Below are 20943 nucleotides of genomic sequence, written 5' to 3'. Positions count from 1 at the left end.
GAGCACGGCATCATCAGGAACATGAGAGAGGAGTGCAATATAATTTTCAAGGCACTGAAGGCCAAGCTAATTTCTGCACTGGTGCTCGTCTATGCAGATGCCTCCTTGCCTTTTATCATGGAGGTGTATGCAAGCCATGGTGGACTAGGTGCAGTGCTCTCTCAGGAGAAGAAAGGAAAGACCAGGCCTATAGCCTATGCCAGCCCAGGTCAGAAGAAAAACTACTATCTGCACATTCAAGATGCACCACTGAAAGAGGGTCAGTTGGTGCTGCTGCGGGATTGGAGTGCATGAGGGCTTCATAAAATCCATGACCTGTGGAGCCCTTTGATGGACTGCACGCACCAAGGCCAGGCAAGGTCATCTTACCCTGTTGAAGACTGTGGTTGGAGTAGACCCCCCTGGTTGTGCCTCTGTTAGTATCCCACATATTGGGGACAAGCCCCTCTCAGAGAATGAGTTGTCATGTTATGGTGACCTGATGTTCCTGAGGCACGAAACTCCTCAGATGACACCTACTTTGATGTCAGCCAGACCAGCTATAGTGACCCAAACCACTCCTGGGTTGCTGCTCCCACTATTCGACTTGATCCTCACTGTGTCAGGTCCGTTAGGGGTCCCCACTACTGTACTCCCACCCATCAGTCACCCTGACACCAGCAAAGTGGCAGTATGATGAACGACAGTGTACTGCTGGCCAGCATTCCAATGGTCACCATCTTCTAAGACATGTCGGGGAAGCAGTGGGTGAGGCTGTGAACTTTCATGATCCTGTGTCAAATGCACTTTATGCTCTTTTTAGGCCCTGGAGCTAGCTTTGGTAGTTTCCGTCTTGACTAATTCATAATCGGGGCAATGATGCAAGAAGGGGGGGGGGGGGGTAGACTTTGGCAGAATAGTGCTTTGAGCTGTTGATCACAAGATCACAAGTACAGGGACACTATATATAGTTGTAACTGTTCTCTGAACTGTCCCCTGATGCTGACGGCACACCTGGTTTGTGGTCTGTTCGACTTCCGGCAGTCCTGTAGATGAGGACTTTGAAAAACTGAGGAAATAAGGAGGAATGATTGTTGGGGTATTGTGTGACATGAGGCAGATAAAAAATAATACAGATCTGGAAAGAAATGTGGTGAAAACTGCTGAGAGGGTCCTTGAAATGAAGGGGTTGAACCATCTACACTTTACAGACAGGCGTTTTCTAGAGAAGGAAAGGTAAAAACCAATGGAGGCCCAGTAGAGGATGATGATTTTCTTAGACTGATTATGATTTATATACACCAATGGAATGCCAGGAGTCTGGTGGCCAATGGGCAGGAGTTTAAAACATGTGTAGATGCCTTTTAAGAAAAAACAAGATTAATATGTGTACAAGACAATTGACTTAAACCAACTCTTAATTTTGTATTACAGAGATATGTTTGTCTGCGCAAAGATCGTAATACTTCAGGGGGACGATGTGCAGTATTTGTAAGGGAGGGAATTCAATACAGGTGGGTAAAGGTGCTATCAGAGCTTGAGTGTGTTGTGACTGAAATATAGAGCTCAACAGGAAGATTTTCAGTAATAAATTATTACAACCCTCGTCTCCAGTTGAATATGGACAAATTTGATGAAATAATGGCTCAAGTGCGGCCCCCAGTGGTGTGGTCAGGAGATTTTAATGTTCATAATCCTTTATGGGGCAGCAAATGTAAAGAGATGAATGGCTAATTTTTAGAAGTGTTACATCTGCCCCTCAAACTGCTCCTACCATGCCCTCTACCTCTAGTTCTGGAAACTGCTAACCTGCTACCACTCCCTTGATGGTTCTTCCTGTGTGTGATTACCTGAAGGTGCACCGGAGTCAAAGCAGAGCCTCACCAGCTGCACCTCATCTGTCATCAAGCATCTACATATACTCCTCCTGACCACCTCCACGCTGCCAGATCATAGTCTCTGCTACCAGTTAGTGTTGCTACGCTTCCCGCCATTTATTGTGTATACTATAGAGAATTGAGCCGTTGCCTGATCTCATCCTGTTCTCCATTTCCCTTCCAGCTCCTCCTGTTCTGGCTCCGGTCCCTGCTCCTTGCCCCTTCCCCTATCAACTAACCTGCTCTCCTGGAACCCTGCCTCACACCCCTTACCTGGGACAATCTTCTGAACCTGCCACCTTTACCTCCATCTCTCCAGCATCAGTCTGAAGTTCAGCCTGGTAATAAAATATCATTCCCTACGCCTGTCTCCTTGTCTGTGTCTGTACCTGGGTTCACCTGTCCAACCGTTACACTTAACAAGAAGATTTTGTAGATAAGCATTTACTTGCTGAATGATGGAAGGCCAACAACGTTTCATGTTGTAAATGGTGTGCATAGATTTAACTTTTGCCTTAGCTGAATAAGCTAGATGTGGGAATTAGGACTTTATGGGTGGTTATACAATGGGGAGTGATCATTTCCCCATTTTAAATAGTTTTGGTAGGGTTTTCAAGATGGGGAAGGAACATTAAATTAGGGGGTTTAACTTTCACAAAGCTGGGATATTGTTTTAAGGTCTTGACCTTTAAATGTAAAGTGCCTTGAGATAATGTAAATTATGATTTGGCGCTATATAAATAAAATTGAATTGAATATGTTCAAAAAGCAACTCTCTGCCGATTTGGGAGGTGTCATAAGTGAAAGTAGTGTGGAAGAGTGGACTAAGTCATTTTGTCATATTATAATGAAAGGAAATAGGAAAGAGAGGAAGATAGTGCCATGGTGGCACCCAATAATAAACCGCTGTGTCTGTTATTGTGTATATGACAAATAAACATCTTGAATCTTGAATAAGACTTGTAATGAGGCAGTGCAGGCTCGAAACAGAGCATATAGGCAGCTAAGAAAGAGTCCAGTTGAGAATCGTATTCAATATAAGAGGCTTCGAGCAGAGGCCAGGAAAGTAAAAAAAAGGGTTAAGAAAGAAAGTTGGCACAATTTCTGTAGATCATTGAGCACTTTCACAATTATTAAACAAGTTTAGAGTATGATCCACAGAATGGCTAGGATTAATAGGGGGTTGCCTATTCCTGTTTTGATGGAAGGAGATCAAAAAGTCATAAATAATAGGGAGAAATCTAACCTATTGGTCAGAACTTTTCAGAATATACATATTATAAGTATTGTGGGGAGAGAGGGACTTTTGAGGAGAGGAACAATGCTTGAGAATGAGGGACATAAACTAGAATCAAACAATGGAAATAGTGATGGTATAAATGTATTCTTTTCAATACAAGAGCTGCAATGTGCAATAAGGTGAGGGCACAATACCACCCCTGGGAGAGATGTTTTAGCATTAGAAAAGATGTTATCTCTGATAAACACAGTGTGGGAACAAGGGTCCATCCAAGGAGAGTGGAAACAGTGCAGTGGTTGTGCCAATCTTGAAACCTGTCAAAGAGGTGACAATCCAAAGTCAACCAATTGTCCTCACACCTGTCAAAGAGGTGACAATCCAAAGTCAACCAATTGTCCTCACAGCCGTAATCTGTAAAATATGATTTAGGATTAGTAAGTGTGAAAAAGTCATAACTATTATGAGATGCTTGACTGGGTGTTTCTCATGCTGATGATCTATAGGGCTATGATCAGAGAAAATTTTGATTATGGGTGCCTTGCGTATGGTTCAGCAGCTAAAACTTCTCTGGCAAAGTTGGATGTTGTTCAGGCTAGGGCTTTGAGACCGTGTATAGGAGCATTCCAGACAACACTGAAATTTGCGCTGATGGTGGATGCAGGGGAGGCTCCACTGAGGCTGCCACAAGCAGAATTAGCACAAAATTATTGGATCATGTTAAAAGTATTTGGAACAGCTCTTAAATCAATCTCTTTGCTCACTGAATGCTGGAAATTTATAGAAGAGCCACAGGAGACTCAGGGGAAGATGCTGGCTGCCACTGCCGTCGCGGCACAGGAGAAGAGGGCAGCTGCCACTGTTGTCAAGACTCAGGAGAAGATGGCAGCTGCCACAGAGACACAGGCTGCTTTGGCCGGACCCTCAAACCAAAGGGCAGGAAGTGGAAAGACGCATGCTGGCAACCCCGACCGAGGGGCAGGAACAGGAACTTAGGCAGAGCCAGGCGGGACAGAAACTGGAGTGGTATCTGCCGGGACCCCCGACGCCAGAACATGAGGGGCATCTGCCAGGATCCCCAATACTGGAACACGAGTGGTATATGCCAGGACCTCCGACGCCGAAACATGATTGGTGTCTGCCCAGATCCCCAATACCGGAAAACGAGCGGCGTCTGCCGGGACCCACGACACCGGAACACAAGTGGCATCTGCCAGGACCCGCAACGCTGGAACAGGGGTGGCATCTGCCAGAAACCATGATAGGCTGCAGGTGGCAGCTTGAGGCGGCTGCTTGTGAGCAGGAGGAGATGAGTGGAGGCTGTGTGTGAATAATTGGTCCATAATTGGTCAATTAATTCTATTATGTTTTGTAGGGACAGGGTAAGGGAGCAGGTGGACCCAAAAAGGCAGAACAAAAGATTTAAAGTGTCCTTTAATAATTAGGATAGGGTATAATAACAAAATCCAAAAGCAACACTAAACTCAAAGTAGCTCTTCAGCAGAAACAGGGGAAACATTCGGAAACACTAGAGACTTACTGGAAACGAGTGGTGGAAAGACAGATGTGAAGACATGGTACGGCATCTCACAACAACAAACTGACAAAGACCAAGGGAAGCACAAAGACTTAAATACACACTGAACTAATGACAAACTAGAGACAGGTGACACAGGACAAACAGGGGAACCTGACGAGAGCAGGAAGTCCAGGGGGAAAACACACAAGGAGCAGAGACTACAAAATAAAACAAGAAATAGAGACAAACACAGAGGAACACTGAGAGGGACACAGGATGATGCACAGGGTGGCACACAGGGTGGAACACAGAGAGAGGAACACAGATGGGAACACAGAGGGACACAGGAGAGGGACACAGAGGGGGACACAGGGTGGGACACAGAAAGGAACAGAGTGGGACACAGGGAGCAAAACTTAAAACACAAATCCAACTGTAAGAAAAACACTGTCCATAATCGAAAATGAAAACTCTCTTTTTATGAAAGAGGACCAAAACACAGGAGACATGACAAAGACAAACAAAAACTTTTTGTTGGATAGATATATCAAGGTAAAGGTAAAGAACAACAATATCATAAGGCAGACAACGGAACGCCTCAGGGCATTGTTATCAGCCCTATACTTTTTTCATGAATAATGATTTGTACTCAGACTTAAGTTCTGATATAGGAAGATCATTAATTGCTGATGATGGGGCCTTATAGAAAAGGGATAAAAAGCTTAAAATATTCAATATTCAAGAGAAGATACAAAATGCAATCAGGATGGTCACATTCATGAGGATTTAGGTTTTCTGTCGAAAATTATGTATTCTAGGAAAAAGTTAAGAGAGGCTAGTTTTAAAATGTATGGGGAACATATAGAGCAGATATGCACGTTCCAATATCTGGAGGTTTTATTTGACATAAAGCTGACCTGGAATGTACAAAAAAAATGCAAAATGTTCTGAATGGGGAGCCAATAGAAGAGCTATGAAGAATATACATGTATATACAGCTCTAATAAGATCAGTTATAGACTACAGAAGTATGGTTTACAGGGCAGCAACAAAAACTTTGATAAATAACATTTATAAGACTACAAAATCAGGCACTGTGACTATGTTGTGGGGCTATTAAGACCTCCCCAAATATAGCCGTCCAAGTGGAGATGGGAGAAATGCGACTAACCTTAGATACAAACAGCTTATGCTAAACTACGGGACAAACTTACAATTTCACAGCAAAGAAGAACATCCAACAGTGAGACCATGCTGGGAAAGTGAAAAAAATAAGACAGAATGTTATGTATGGACAGTAAATAAAATGGCAAAAAATATGATGTTACATGGTAAAATATATAGTGCAACAGTGCCTTATGACACCGACATGGATATTTCCCCCTGTATCATTAGATTGTTATATCCAAGAAAAGATGAAGAGAGACAAATGAAAAGTAAATAGCGCGGATATAGTAGAGGGAAGACTAAAGACAGCACACAATACTCTGGTCCCAATATACACAGACGGGTCAAAGTAACCAAAAAATGGTAAAACTGGATTTGCTTTTGTTATGCCAGACCCAAACATAAATATAAAGCAAAGAACACCAGATCACCTGACAGTATATATAGTAGAGATGTTTGCAATAACTATGGCAATACAGTGGACAGAGCAGAACAAGTTAAAAAAGGTTATAGTATGTTCACATTCACTATCAGCATTGGTATCACTTCACTCAATGTTACCCCACTGCACAGCAGATATTATTTACAAAATATATAAAACATTATATAGAATACATCATTCACAAACTGAAGTCCGATTTATGTGGATCCCAGCTCACAGGGGCATTGACAGAAATGAAATGGTAGACTCACTCACTAAACAAGCATTAAAACAGGAAATAAAATAGAGGTAACATTCAGTAAGGCTGAAGCCAAAACAATAATTAGAAGTAGCACCATGAATGACAGGTATAAACAATGGGATGAGGGAGAAAAAGGGACTTTGTATCAAACAAAGCAAAAGTATTAGGAATGAAAACAATACAGAAAAACACAGGAGAACAGACAGTTATATCAAGGCTAACATTAGGACACATAGGACTAAACAATGCATTTAATAGGGAAGCACCCACCAGGACAGTGTTAATATGGTTAAGGGGAGGAAACTGTGGACCATGTCATCTGTCGCTGCCAGATATATAACAAAGAGAAAGGAAAACTAAAGAGGGAGCTGAGGAAATGTGGGGTGGAAGAATTAAACCTGAAGAATTAGAACAGGATTTAAAGGTCCAGTGTGTAAGATTTAGGTGAAACTTTCACTTTTAGGGGGGACGCAGGGGACATGTCCCCTGCACTTTTTCAAAACGCCGTTTTTGTCCCCTGCAGTTTTTACCGTCCAAAAACAATGTTACGCTATATTAAACAGAGACGCGTCAGGCACTAGGACCAAGCGGAAAACGGCCGCTAAAGCTGAAGCCTGTTTAGACCGCCCACACGCTCGTCGATTGGCTCTGCCGTTTCTGTGTGATTGGCCGTCCCCCCTGTCACTCAATCAGGTTGTAAACCGCCAATTTCCAGTTAATCTGCCGCTGCCTACTATCTATGTTGTGAATCGCGTGTGGTGCGGCGTGTCTTCGAGGTGCCTTCGCGTGCAGCCAGGATGTCTAAAAAAAGGAAAATGGACATTAGAGACTTCTTTAGAAGTCAAAGTGTAAGTTGCTCAAATTACACCTGTCCTGCACAGTGTTGGGCAGTAGCGGCGTTACAACTAGCGGCGTTACTAGTTTAACTACATTTCTCAGTAACGTGGGTGTAACGTCGCTGTTTTCTACATCAAATAGCTTTTCGGTAGTGAAGCTAGAATGTCTGTGTATGAAGTTGTTTTGATGTTGAAAAAATAGCTTTGATGTAGTTAAGCTACTTTTGTCATTTTAATGTAACTTAGCTTGCTACATTTCTCTGGTGGGTAGCTTCAGTGTAGTGAAGCTTCATTTAATGTAGAATAACTTCTATTTTAGCTCACTACAATTTCCAAGTAGCTTGCCCAACACTGGTCCTGCAACACCTTCACTTCACCTCCCAATAAAGCAGCATCCAATGAAAGATCGTCCTCATCATTTACAAAGCTCTCAATAATCTTGTAAAGTGTCTGTGAGTTTTGAAGTGCTGATAAATAAAATGTATTACTGTAGAACCTCAACAATGCAGAGGTTTTTTTTAAAACTTATATTTAATGCCAAAGAGATTATTTGATTATTTTCATTCATGGGTCCACTGCCTATCCACCCTGCCATCGTGACAGATACCAAGAACCGATACCATTTTTTGCATGAAGACCGCGATAAGAGGCGAGTTACTCCTCCATCAGATGCTTGTGCGTTGTATCGGTTTTAAAAAAAGTGGTATTGGTGCATCCCTAGTAACAATAGAAAACTAGAAGAACTGCCAGAAAACACAGTAAACTGAAAGAGTTTGGGTTTTATTAAAAATACTTGTGTCCCCCCCACCTCTAAAATCAAAATTTCGTCCATGGGTGAAAGGGAACTATTGTCAGAAGTATAATGTAGAATAATCCTCATGATGTTTTCACTAGGACAAACTAAACATCTTTTGAGTTTTTATGTCAATTAAAGGCTATCACAGGTTGTTTTTCATGTTTGGAAGGAGAGGGTGAGGTGAGGGGTGTTCAGCTCCAACATGCAATTTCAACACTAGATATCACAAAATTCTACACACTGTACCTTTAAGTTCCAGTAATGTATTTTTTTCTTCTATTTATTGTTATTATTATTATTATTATTATTTTATTGTATGTATTTCCGCAGACCAAACACTCTGACCCACACTCCAGCATGTTAGGTGGCGGTAATGCACCTTTAACGTTAGGTGCCACCCGCCAGTAAACAGCAAAAAGAAGACGACGAAGAAGACGACGAAGAAGACGAACAACGCGGCGGTGGTTGCTTACTTGGCAGAGTAAGCGCCACGAATGAAACTTACCGTTTCATTTTGTGTTTACGGCATAGATAGTGCAGCTCTGTATTTGCTGATTTGTCTCAGAGATATGACTATTCAGATGTTTGTGATGAAATAATAGCTTTAGCTCACGTAGCTGTTGGCTGTCAGCTAACTTCACTTTTATAAACGATATTGTTTTGTTTTTAAAAAAAAGCATGATCTTGACTTCGGAAAGGCAATCTTTTACCATCTGTGTTGGTTGTTATTATGGAGGTTCATGTCGCTTTATGTTGTTATTTCTATGGAAAGCAATGGTACACCTACTTAGCTAGCGTTATTTAAAGTAGCAGTTTACAATGTGCAAAGTACTGTTGTAAATGCAATGGCTCTGCCCCTTTTCAGGAAAATGAGTGAGCTGGAGGATATCAGTCTTCACATTCATGACAGGATATCATCCTTACAACGCATGGTTGATCTATCAGTTGTTGGTATGAAGCAGTGATTTATTTAAGACAGGACACATAACTGTTGTTTTTTTGTGTACAGTGTCATTGATAAAGAAATGTGGTCCCTTTTCTCTGTCTCTCTCATGTAGAATTGCCTCAAAATAAAAATAGGAAACTTGGACAAGAACTGTTTGCCCTGGAGAGCCTTTTAGAGGAGTTTGAAAAACGTGTAGGCCAGCAGAAGGAGCAACTAAAGCATTTAAAGGTAAACAGAGGCTACACACTCATGTAATATAAGTAGGGCTTTCAAAAAATCAAAATTTTGATCAGTTTAATCACAGGGTAGCTGTGGATTAATTACGATTAATCACCATTTGTAAATATACCTGAAAAATCCCCATTTTCTCTGTATATCGTTGTGGGAACGGAAAGATAAATGACAGAAGGTGGATATATACATTTAACATTCGGTTTGTATTTGTATACATGTAACAAGACAAATGATGCAGTTATTAAGATTGAAAAATAAAATCATGTGTTTAGTTATTAATCGATGGTGTCGGATCATGAATCTGTCGCTCCTTCACTTTAACACTGAGTCATGCTTTTCATGTCTTGTCTCGTGTTGTACAGAGCACAACATGTTGACGAGACACTTTTCATGGTCCATATATATATTAAAAAGACCCCAAATGAACTCTATAGGTGTACTTAGGCTGTGGCCCTCCTCACTGCTGTGGAGCTGTCCATGATCCCTGTGTCTATACCCATGGAATGTCGTATCTTCATTGCGATATTAAACAATGTTATCGCATGTTTTCCTAACACTGTCTAGCCCTATGACACAAATAGTTTGTTTGAGTTTCAGAAACTTGAGGAGGTATTCAAGAAGGATGTGGAAGATGTCCATCACATGAAGGACAACATACCTGCACACATGCCCATGAAGAAAGTCCCAACATGGTGAGGAAAGCATGTGTTTTATTATTTTATGTATCATTATGTTTTCCTGTTGTCCGTCTGTCCTTGTGTCCATCCCTTTGTCCATCCCATTTCTGTGAACATGATATCTCAAGAATGCCTTGATGGGTATTCACTTAAGCCTAGTTTATGCTTCTGCGTCACGTCAACGGCGTAGGTACGGCGTCGACATGACGCCATCGTTGAGCATTCGAAGTTCTGCGTAGAGGGAACGCGTTGCTCTGCAATTCACCGCCATGCTGCTAGGGGGGTGTGGCTGTGTGTTTGTGTGGTTTCGGGGTTATAGCCGAATCCTTGCTTTTTCTTTCGATCACAGTAAACAATGGCGACTGAGGTGGAGCCGCTGTATTTGGAGTTGGAGCTCATCTATATTGTAGAACAAATGCTTATATTGCAAATGTTGAAGCGCAGGCGACAGAAAAGACGTTTGCGGATGTGGTCTGTACGAGGAGGAAGAAAGACCGGAAAAAGCAACTGCCGGAACTTACGTTCTGAACGGACCAATCACAGTGCTTGCGGTCCGCGTCGACGCGTAGTTAGGATTTTTTGGAGGTGCGCGTCAGGCTACGGCTTCGATGCGATGCAAAAGCATAAACTAGGCTTTAGTCTAGGTGGATCTAGGTGAAGTCCTCACTGATGTGAACGCAGAGGAACTTGAAGGTGTCGACCCTTTCCACCTCAGTCTCACCAATGTGTAATGGTGTGTGTTGACTCCTCCCTTTCCTCAGGTCCACATTCACCTCCTTTGTTTTGCTGACATTTAGCGTCAGGTTATTTTTTTGACACCACAGCACTAGGTCCTCCCCCTCCCTGCAATAGGCTGATTCATCATTGTTACTGATGAGACCCAGGACTGTGGTGTCACCAGCACAGTGGTGTGTGTAGAGGGGTGCCAGTGTTCATGAGTAATGTCCCGGTAGCGGTGTTTCCAATCCTGACAGATTGTGGTCGGCAGATGAGGAAGTCTGAGATCCAGTCACTGAGGGGGTTCAGTCCTTGGCTTAACAGTTTCAGTGTTAGTTTGGCAGGGATGACTGTGTTGAATGCTGAGCTGTAGTCAATGAACAGCATTTTGATGTAGGTGTCCTTGTTTTCCAGATGGGAGAGGGCAGTGTGCAGGGCAGTACAAACTGCATCCTCAGTAGATCTGTTGGACTGGTATGCAAACTGCAGGGGGTCCAGTGGAGGTAATGATTGATTTGATGTGACCCAGTATGACCTGCTCGAAGCACTTCATAATAATGGGTGTAAGTGCAACTAGTCTATAATCATTCAAGCAGGTTACTGGGTTTTTCTTGGGGATCGGGATGATAGTGGTCTTTTTAAAGCAGGATAGAACTGTGCGAGGCATCAGTGAGTTCTATAGCACATACCCTGAGGGCCCTTCCTGGGATGTTGTTTGGGCACAAGGCCTTGTGGGGGTTGATTTTCCTCAGGGTTGTATTTTCCATATTTTAAGGACTTCTGTGTCGGATGGGATTGTTCGAAGCGAGCGTAGAATATGTTCAACTCATCCGGTAAGGAGGTGTTATAGTTTGTTATTCCTGAATAAGTGCCACCGTAGTCTGTGTCTGTGTTTCTCAGCCCTGCCAAATCTGCCTGGCATCAGCTGCAGAGTAGAAACCTTCCAGCTCTTGTCAGTACTGTCTTCTGGCCTGTTTGATGCTCTTCTGGAGTCTGTATTTTGCCAGCCTGTATTCCTCCTCATTGCCTGATTTAAAAGCAGTGGAGCGAGCAAGCAGTATGTGTTGTACCTTATTATTTATCCAAGGCTTTTGATTTGGATATCTGCAAATCTGTACAGTGGGCACTACATTTTCAATGAAGGTACTGATGTAGTCTGTTACACATGTGGCATACTCCTCTATGTTTTTGTCTGAGTCCTCATATGTGGATGCACCTTTAAAAATCTCCCAATTAGTACTAGCAATACAGTCTTTAATGTAAGCTCAGTTTCAGGGGACAATACATTGATTGTCTTGTTTAAAGGTCACGTCGTCCTGTTAGGACAGCACAGAACTGTTTTTTACTTTGTAATTGTTTGATTCGCTCTAGAGTTTATGAGACACATGTTTAAACCTGCTAGACAACACAAGACTTCATGTGATGCGCAGTCAGGACATCAGTGTTAATGTGACCGGAATGATCCGGTGTCATGATCTCATATCATTGATTAATAACTATTTTAGAATATAGGACTAGATGGTGAATATCCCATGTGATTATAAGTTTGTGTAAAAAGTGACAGAGAAAAACACACACACACTCACACACACTCACACACACTCCTGCTGAAAGAAGAGAAACTCTTCCCTCAGATCAATGTGGTATTTTAACGTCATTGTTGCAGAAGAAGCGAGGCCCCCGTTAAGGAACATAAATATGAATTCAGCGTTTTTTTATAAAGATCAGTTCTAAGGATCCTTCTCAGAGCAGCAGAGTCTCCTGTTGACCTGCGCAGAGTAATGTGCCTCAGTGCAGTGACGCTGATTTGATTTATACCACAATATATATCGATATTGACTGATAAGAAAAAAAATTATCGTACATTTTTTTTTCTATATATCGCCTAGCCCTAATTTGGCAATATACAAATAAAATTGAATTGAAGTTTGATAGTCAATATCACACATCATCAGTGAGCTCACCCCTGCAGCTCCATGTACAGTATGTGCATAAAGTAGAAGCTATTACTTTTCTGTATTTTTCACCTCTTAGAAACATGGACTATGCAGTTATTTTTGACTATGTTGTAGGGGTGTGCTTTATTTATAATCTACGATAATATCTTAATTGTTGTTTTAAAGGTTCAGTGTGTAAGATTTAGATGAATTTTTGGCAGAAATTGAATATAAAATAATCCTAGTGATGTTTTCACTGGTGTGTAAACATCTAAATTGTTATGAATATTTGTTTTCATTACCATGCCCTTTAAATTTAAAGACTTAATACTTACATGGAGGTGGGTAATCTCTATGCAGGCCGCCATGTTTTTTACTGTTGTCCAAACTAGACAAACTAAAACCTTGAAGTTCACTAAAGGTTCTCTTTCATGTTTGGGAGGGGAGGGTGAAATGAGGAGTATTCAGCTGCAACATGCAATTTCACCTCTAGATATCAATAAATTCTACACACTAGACCTTTAACGATGTACAAGGGTCTCTCACCCTTTCCCCTCTCTTTTTCCTTCCCTCTGTCTCTCCGACCCACCCACCCACTCATTCCGGACAGAGAGCCTGGCTAGCCAGGCTTCACCAGTGGCAAAAATATAGAAATATTATTTTTGTCAATATCAAACACCCCTACTATGTAGTATTAAAAAATAACCCCCAGCACTGACTTTCTAATCTTTGTTTTGTCTCTCAGTGGAACTGAACCTGTTTTGAACAAGAAAGAAGCAGCAGATGTTCAACTTGTCCAACCAGAAAATGTAAAAAAGACCAGCAAAAGCTACATCAAAGAGATGGAGTTTATCACTGTACCAGAGTTTGAGAACATCCCACCGTAAGTATCTCTTAATGATATCTAGCACATGTTTGGACATTTTGGAAACATAAAGTGTTTTCAGACATGCAGTGAACTCAAGAGATGGTGCATGTGTAAACACAAATGTCTGAGTGAGAGCATCCAGAGTTTCTGCAGACTTTCTCTGTCTGGCCCTACAGTATAAAGTCTGCAGAAGAGAGTTTGCGGTAATTAGAATTGGCACTGGTGCAGAGGTGCCAAACAAAAACGTGTGATCTCTGCAGCGTAATTAATACATTACGTCCTATCTCTAACTGCTACACCACCCCTCACTTGAATCCTGCAGAGGATTTGTTGCTGTTATAAACGCATCTCAGCAGAGAATCTGCTGCTGTGTTTTGGAAGTTTGAAAGGCAAACTGACGAGAAAGTCCCTTCCAAATTCTGCAGAGTTCCTCCACAGTACATGTCCGGTAACAGTTATACTTTAAAACCACTACGTGCAGTTTGTTTCATATTATTAAAATCGATGTAATGTACATGGTTATGCCTTTCACTGACCTGTTGCTGTTTCAAAATGAATCTGAAGTGTCCATATATTGATTTTTTTTTTGAGCCACCAACACAAGGTCAACACTGAACACTACGTGATAAACCTGTTTTCAAATAGGTAAAATCTTCTTCCGTCACACATCACAGTGGGGTTGTTTATCTGATTCTCATCACCTTCAGCTGGGTTTTCTTTAGATTTTTAGAAAAACATTTCTCTGCTTTTTCTCTCACTCGCTCTCCTGCCTCGAAATGCTGCAGATTTTGGTCATTTAGAAATTACATTGCAGATGGGTGTGAACTGTGAACTGGGATTAGGCTTTTATTACAATAAATCGTGCAGCCTTTGTGTTAAATTAAGTACTAACATGGCCACATACTGATATGTTACTGATTCTTGAGGCATGGGACAAAACACCTCCAGCAGTTGAAACGTATTTAGGTTTAAAAGTGAAAATATTTTCAAATGTAGATGTAATGAGGGATTATTACTCAAATGTATTCAACAGAGTTATCTCCTTCAATTTAATTGAATAATTATTATATCAAATCTATGACACTTACTGTCTTCCCCACTACATCTAAAACAGCATGTCCACAGAGAAGGGTTCAATCATTCATGTGTTAAAAAAGGGATACAAATGTTGAAATGATTAAAAATAGCTTGTTTTATAAAAAGAAAACACTGCTTCCAATTTATGAGGAAATTCTTTAGAAATGTTTAGATCATTTTATTCTCCTGAAGTAGGTTCTGTTTGTAACTAGAATCAAGCTGAATAGAAAATGGCTGCTACGTGAACTCTTACTTTGTCAACACCGTCAGATGTCAACTGGTGACAGACCAATTACAGAGTTCACATTCAATGGGAAGTTTAAAAAAAAAAGTCAAAGTTATCAAGTTCATCAATTATGTAAATGTGTCTATTTGTGTAACATCACAAGGAAGGTGGCTGTGCCTTGTAAAAGCTTGGATTCACCCAAAGAGCAAGCTTAAGTGAACAATAATTTTACTGTCCCTCTATTTGCAACATACCAGTAACAACACGAGTGCAATCTAGTGCAACACTAGTGTGCTCAAAGTGCAAAAAGTGTTAAAATATGCATAATATGGGCGTTTTCGGATCCACATCATGAGTCATGGCAGCAAATACAGCTATTTTCAATAAAATCCAATTTCAGCACCTCAAACTAAATCATACCAGTGCAAATCTCTCCTATACACCGCTTTCTCATGTGCGCCAAACAAATATGCAAGAAATACATGAAAGACTAGAGAGCAAATAAAGTTTACCTTTTAGAAGTGCATACAGCGGGCCTTCATCGCAGCAAAAGTCTTAACTGCATCCTCAGTTTAGATTCTCTGTGCCCTGTGTGTTCTTGTTTTATGGAGAAGTCGGTCCTGTTTCATTGTCATTTTAGAGGTAGTTTTCAATGCTTCATTATCCTTGCCAACACTCCATGGGATCAGTTTTGTGCCAGTTCACACTTAAAAAAATCTAGTTCAAAGTTCAGTTCATACAAATGAAATTGAACTGGTTCATGTTCATAGTTTTTTTTAATTTTGAACTAAGTTCACAGTTCCAAAAATGAACTAGTTCATGTTCATTTGTTCAATCTTTTATTGAGATGGTTTTGATTTAGATGACAAACTTACATGCATGTATTTAGTTACTAATTAATGGTGTCGGGTCATGAATCCGGATATTCCTGTCACTTTAACACTGAGTCCTGGCTGTGAGTATCACATCTCGTGTTGTGCTGAGCTCGCACAAAATGTTGACGATTTTTTCTTGTTTAAATGCAGCCTCATGAACTCTGGAGCAATTCAAAAAACACTAATTAAACTTCATGTACTGATCAGGTCCTGATAACTTGTGATGAGTGTTTGTGTTTATTAATTTAAGTGAGAGCTGATCAGCAGGAGTGTGGAGGGAGGACACAGGAAACTCCAGCACTGTACAAACAAAAATCAATCAATCAAATTTTATTTGTATATCACAAATCACAATTTGTCTCATAGGGCTTACAAGGTGTAACATCCTCTGCCCTTAAAAGTTCAGTAGTAGTATTTAGTGACATCTAGTGGTGAAGCTGCATGGAGCAGCAGAATACCCCTCATCTCACCCTCCCCTTCCAAACATGAAATAAACTTTTCGTTGTCATAAATAGCGTGTTTGTCCAGTTTGGACTACTGTAAAAAACATGGCTGCCTCCGTAGAGCGGACCCGCCCCATGGGTAAATATAAAGTACAACCAGCCTTTTGATCAGCAGCTGTGGATCATAGTGAAAATTCTGTGTTTTCATGGTTTGTTCCTGATGTTATTTAACAAAGTAATTTTTTGAGTGAGTGAGTGAGAAAAGTTGGGAGGTTGTATCAAAGCATAGGTCAGTATCTTAGTACATGGTAGTTGCATACATGTAGTTAAATTTTTCTGAGATTGAAGTTTTATTTTTTTGTTGTACCATGATGCTTACTTCCTCTGATTTACTACTTCCTAATTTATTTTTCAGAAGGATGACAATGTTGAGTATCATACATAGGGATGCTATGCACAATCAACATTTTTGACTCGGGTGCAATTTTTTTTTATTTTTCTCAAATTTTGTGCAGGCCATTATCACAAAATATAAACACAGTGGGGTGGGTTTTTTTGGTGGATGACTGCTCTTATAGAAGAGAACTGTGTAAGACTCAACTTTGCATGTTGTTTTTAATTCTGTGTTTTCTTAATTGTTATGACTTCAGCTGTCTAATAAACACAGACATATTTCTAGATTAGCACTGTAGTTGTTAGTATTTGATCAAGCATACATTCGTTTTGACTTTTTCCAGATCTACATGTGGATGTTAAATGCAATTGTTTCTGTTCTTGTGTGTCCGTCCCTCTCAGGTACATGAAAGGACGTGTTTCATATGATCATATTAATGCTGTGGTGCAGAGCATTAACAAAGCTGTAACAGCCAAGTACAAGGTCCTCCATCAGTCAGTGAAAACTCTGAGTAATCATGCACGCAAACTTCACCAACGCTTCAAGGACCAGGACACGAAAGCTACAAAAGGTACACTAACTTTAGTTGTCACTGTTTGTGAATAATGGATTTTGGCAATTCATTTGGACATCTGTTTGCAGTATTGAGTTCAGACATGAATGAATACCCATGTGAAATTGCTATCTTATTGCAATATAGTTATTACCTCAATTGTTTATATTGGGAATCAATATAATTGTGAATGTAATCCCCCATAGGGTAAACCATTCATTCATTCATTCATTCATTCATTTATTCATTCATTCATTTATTCATTCATTCATGTATTAATTCATTCATTTATTCATTCATTTACAGTGGGTACGGAAAGTATTCAGACCCCTTTAAATTTTTCACTCTTTGTTTCATTGCAGCCATTTGCAAAAATCTAAAAAGTTCATTTTATTTCTCATTAATGTACACTCAGCACCCCATCTTGACAGTATGACAAATGTAGAAATTTTTGCAAATTTATTAAAAAAGAATAACTGAAATATCACATGGTCATAAGTATTCAGACCCTTTACTGTGACACTCATATTTAACTCACATGCTGTCCATTTCTTCTGATCCTCCTTGAGATGGTTCTACTCCTTCATTGGAGTCCAAATGTGTTTAATTAAACTGATTGGACTTGATTAGGAAAGGCACACACCTGTCTATATAAGACCTTACAGCTCACAGTGCATGTCAGAGCAAATGAAAATCATGAGGATGAAGGAACTGCCCAAGGAGCTCAGAGACAGAATTGTGGCAAGGCACAGATCTGGCCAAGGTTACAAAAGAATTTCTGCAGCACTCAAGGTTCCTAAGAGCACAGTGGCCTCCATAATCCTTAAATGGAAGAAGTTAGGGACGACCAGAACTCTTCCTAGACCTGGCCGTCCAGCCAAACTGAGCAATCGTGGGAGAAGAGCCTTGGTGAGAGAGGTAAAGAAGAACCCAAAGATCACTGTGGCTGAGCTCCAGAGATGCAGTAGGGAGATGGGAGAAAGTTCCACAAAGTCAACTATCACTGCAGCCCTCCACCAGTCTGGGCTTTATGGCAGAGTGGCCTGACGGAAGCCTCTCCTCAGTGGAAGAAAGCCTGCATAGAGTTTGCCAAAAAACACACGAAGGACTCCCAGACTATGAGAAATAAGATTCTCTGGTCTGATGAGACGAAGATTGAACTTTTGGCGTTAATTCTAAGCGGTCTGTGTGGAGAAAACCAGGCACTGCTCATCACCTGCCAAATACAATCCCAACAGTGAAACATGGTGGTGGCAGCATCATGCTATGGGGGTGTTTTTCAGCTACAGGGACAGGACGACTGGTTGCAATTAAAGGAAAGATGAATACGGCCAAGTACAGAGATATCCTGGAAGAAAACCTCTTCCAGAGTGCTCAGGTCCTCAGACTGGGCCGAAGGTTCACCTTCCAACAAGACAATGACCCTAAGCACACAGCTAAAATAACAAAGGAGTGGCTTCGGAACAACTCTGTGACCACTCTTGACTGGCCCAGCCACAGCCCTGACCTAAACCCAGTTGAGCATCTCTGGAGAGACCTGAAAATGGCTGTTCACCAACGTTCACCATCCAACCTGACGGAACTGGAGAGGATCTGCAAGGAAGAATGGCAGAGGATCCCCAAATCCAGGTGTGAAAAACTTGTTGCATCATTCCCAAGAAGACTCATGGCTGTACTAGCTCAAAAGGGTGCTTCTACTCAATACTGAGCAAAGGGTCTGAATACTTATGACCATGTGATATTTCAGTTTTTCTTTTTTAATAAATTTGCAAAGTTCTACATCTGTCAAGATGGGATGCTGAGTGTACATTAATGAGAAATAAAATGAACTTTTTGGATTTTAGCAAATGGCTGCAATGAAACAAAGAGTGACAAATTTAAAGGGGTCTGAATACTTTCCGTACCCACTGTATTCATTCATTCATTCATTCATTCATCCATCCATCATCCTCAGCAGGAGGCAACATTCCACACTGCAACATAAGGAAACTGTGCTGTGACACAAAATATATTTTTAAGGCACACCAAAATATAGCAAACACTAAATAAAAAGTCATTATTTATGGTTTATACTTGTTTAGACAAGTCTCTGAGATATATATAATGTCATCCAAATATGAAATCATATACTGTATCTGCTTTTTCTCTAATACATCCACTCATATTCATGGTCTTTTTGAAATGGGATATTTGCATTGTCCAACTGATGATCTGAGAATCTTTTAAATCTGAAACATTGACATAAAAAAAAAGTTGTTAAGGAAGGACCTGATACAGAGGTTAAATTTTTTTGTATATGACACAAAACTGGTCTCACAGTTGTGTTGGAATATCTTGCAGGTCAGTACTTTGTGGTGGAGGATGACATTCGGGAATTTACATCAATGAAGGTGGACAAACGATTTCAAGGGATTTTGAACATGCTTCGACACTGCCAGCGTCTGCGGGAGCTGCGAGGGGGAGGCCTCACTCGCTATATTTTATTATGAATGAAGGCTCAGTCACATTATGCTTTCAGTTATGATCTTCTTTTCAAACCAACAGTGATTGTAAGTGTGGTTATTACCTGGTTATTTGTAGTCACTGTAATCAAAAGATTTTCCTGATATTAGGAAGACTGCTTTATGCAGTGTGTACACTGTCACATGGTGTTTACTTGAGCTCAATCCCCTCATATTCTATTACAAAGCATTGTTCCAAGGACATTCATTTGTAATACAACATGCATGTCTGTAGAACATGTATAGAACATGTATGTCTGTATTTTATGGTGTAGAAAATAAATAAAAAAAAAAAAGATTTGTATCATTCAGTGAATTGTGTTTTTAGGCCAATCTAAATCTAAAAAACATCCCTTGCTATTAACCTTGAAAATTGCATACATGCATACTCAGTTACAGATTATTTTTCTTCTTTAGTGTATTAACATTTGAAATGTCTGCTTCGATAGGTGTATTTACTTCTTTGAACTTCATAAATTAACAAACTTGGAGTGGCCAAGATTTAGCAAACTTTATTTGGCATTACTGTAACCATTTCTTCTTACTTATCAATCATCATTCAATGTTGTTATTGACATATAACATAATGCTATTATGTTAATCTTTTAGAATAGCATTACTTTTATGGTATTACACAGATACAAGATTGTTTTAAGGTTCTGTTTAGATTAGCTCTGTGTGTTTTGGAAATTTGCATTGTATCCATCTTGTTTAAAGGTACAGTGTGTAGAATTTAGTGACATCTAGTAGTGAAATTGCAGCTGAATACCCCTCACCTCACCCTCCCTTTCCAAACATGTAAGAGAACCTGTGGTGAACTTCAGTTGTCATTAAAACTCAAAAGGTGTTAAGTTTGTCCAGTCTGGACTACTACATGGCGGCCTCCATAGAGAGAACCCCTTGATGTAAATATAAAGTATTTAAGTGTAAAGGACCTGTTCTTGGGTAAAGAAAACCAATTTTTTTACAATTTTAATGAAACACACTAGTGAAAACATCATGAGAGTTATTTTATATTCAATTTGGGCCAACAGATCACCTAAATCTTACACACTGAACCTTTAATAGGACACACTTTAACCATGAATGCAGCAAAATGCATACATTTTCCAGAAGAAATTCGAGGCAGTGAGCAGGAAAGCTGCTGTGGAGATTAGATTAGATTTTCTCTCACGAAATTTTGAATGTGTGCCTAGTGCTTGATGCTGACTTGAAACAGAAATTTATAAAAGGTGCATAATAATAACATGATCCAGGTTGGTGAGAGAGAGAGACATAGAGAGGGTGTTTCAGTGTGAGAGAGAAAGAAACTGTGCCAGCCTCCTTTCAGGTTTCCTGGTAACATCCTGTAACTATCAGGGGAATTTTACAAGTTGGGTGCTTTTAGTTTATAAATCAGGC

At 40.3% G+C, this 20943-nt stretch overlaps 1 protein-coding gene across 1 annotated transcript; it reads left to right on the top strand.

Annotated features, from left to right (window-relative positions):
* Nucleotides 1-8437: 8437 nt before the first annotated feature.
* ska1 (spindle and kinetochore associated complex subunit 1) lies at nucleotides 8438-19853 on the top strand. Its single transcript, XM_020081637.2, has 7 exons — nucleotides 8438-8575; nucleotides 8960-9045; nucleotides 9153-9268; nucleotides 9872-9966; nucleotides 13351-13488; nucleotides 16890-17059; nucleotides 19382-19853. The coding sequence occupies exons 2-7, from the start codon at nucleotides 8964-8966 to the stop codon at nucleotides 19528-19530; spliced, it is 750 nt and encodes a 249-aa protein (XP_019937196.1). The 5' UTR covers nucleotides 8438-8575; nucleotides 8960-8963; the 3' UTR covers nucleotides 19531-19853.
* The last annotated feature ends 1090 nt before the right edge of the window (nucleotides 19854-20943 follow it).

Source organism: Paralichthys olivaceus, chromosome 18 (genome assembly GCF_024713975.1).
Source record: "Paralichthys olivaceus isolate ysfri-2021 chromosome 18, ASM2471397v2, whole genome shotgun sequence".
Classification (NCBI taxonomy): Eukaryota; Metazoa; Chordata; class Actinopteri; order Pleuronectiformes; family Paralichthyidae; genus Paralichthys; species Paralichthys olivaceus.
Note: the sequence above shows the minus strand (reverse complement) of the source record. Positions and strands in the feature narration are given on the sequence as shown.

Excerpts from the sequence above, each read along its gene's own strand:
- ska1 (XM_020081637.2), top strand. The coding sequence starts at position 8,964 with ATGAGTGAGCTGGAGGATATCAGTCTTCACATTCATGACAGGATATCA. Across the intron at positions 9,269-9,871 it reads AGCAACTAAAGCATTTAAAG|AAACTTGAGGAGGTATTCAA; the intron begins GTAAACAGAGGC and ends TTTGAGTTTCAG. Across the intron at positions 9,967-13,350 it reads ATGAAGAAAGTCCCAACATG|TGGAACTGAACCTGTTTTGA; the intron begins GTGAGGAAAGCA and ends TTTGTCTCTCAG.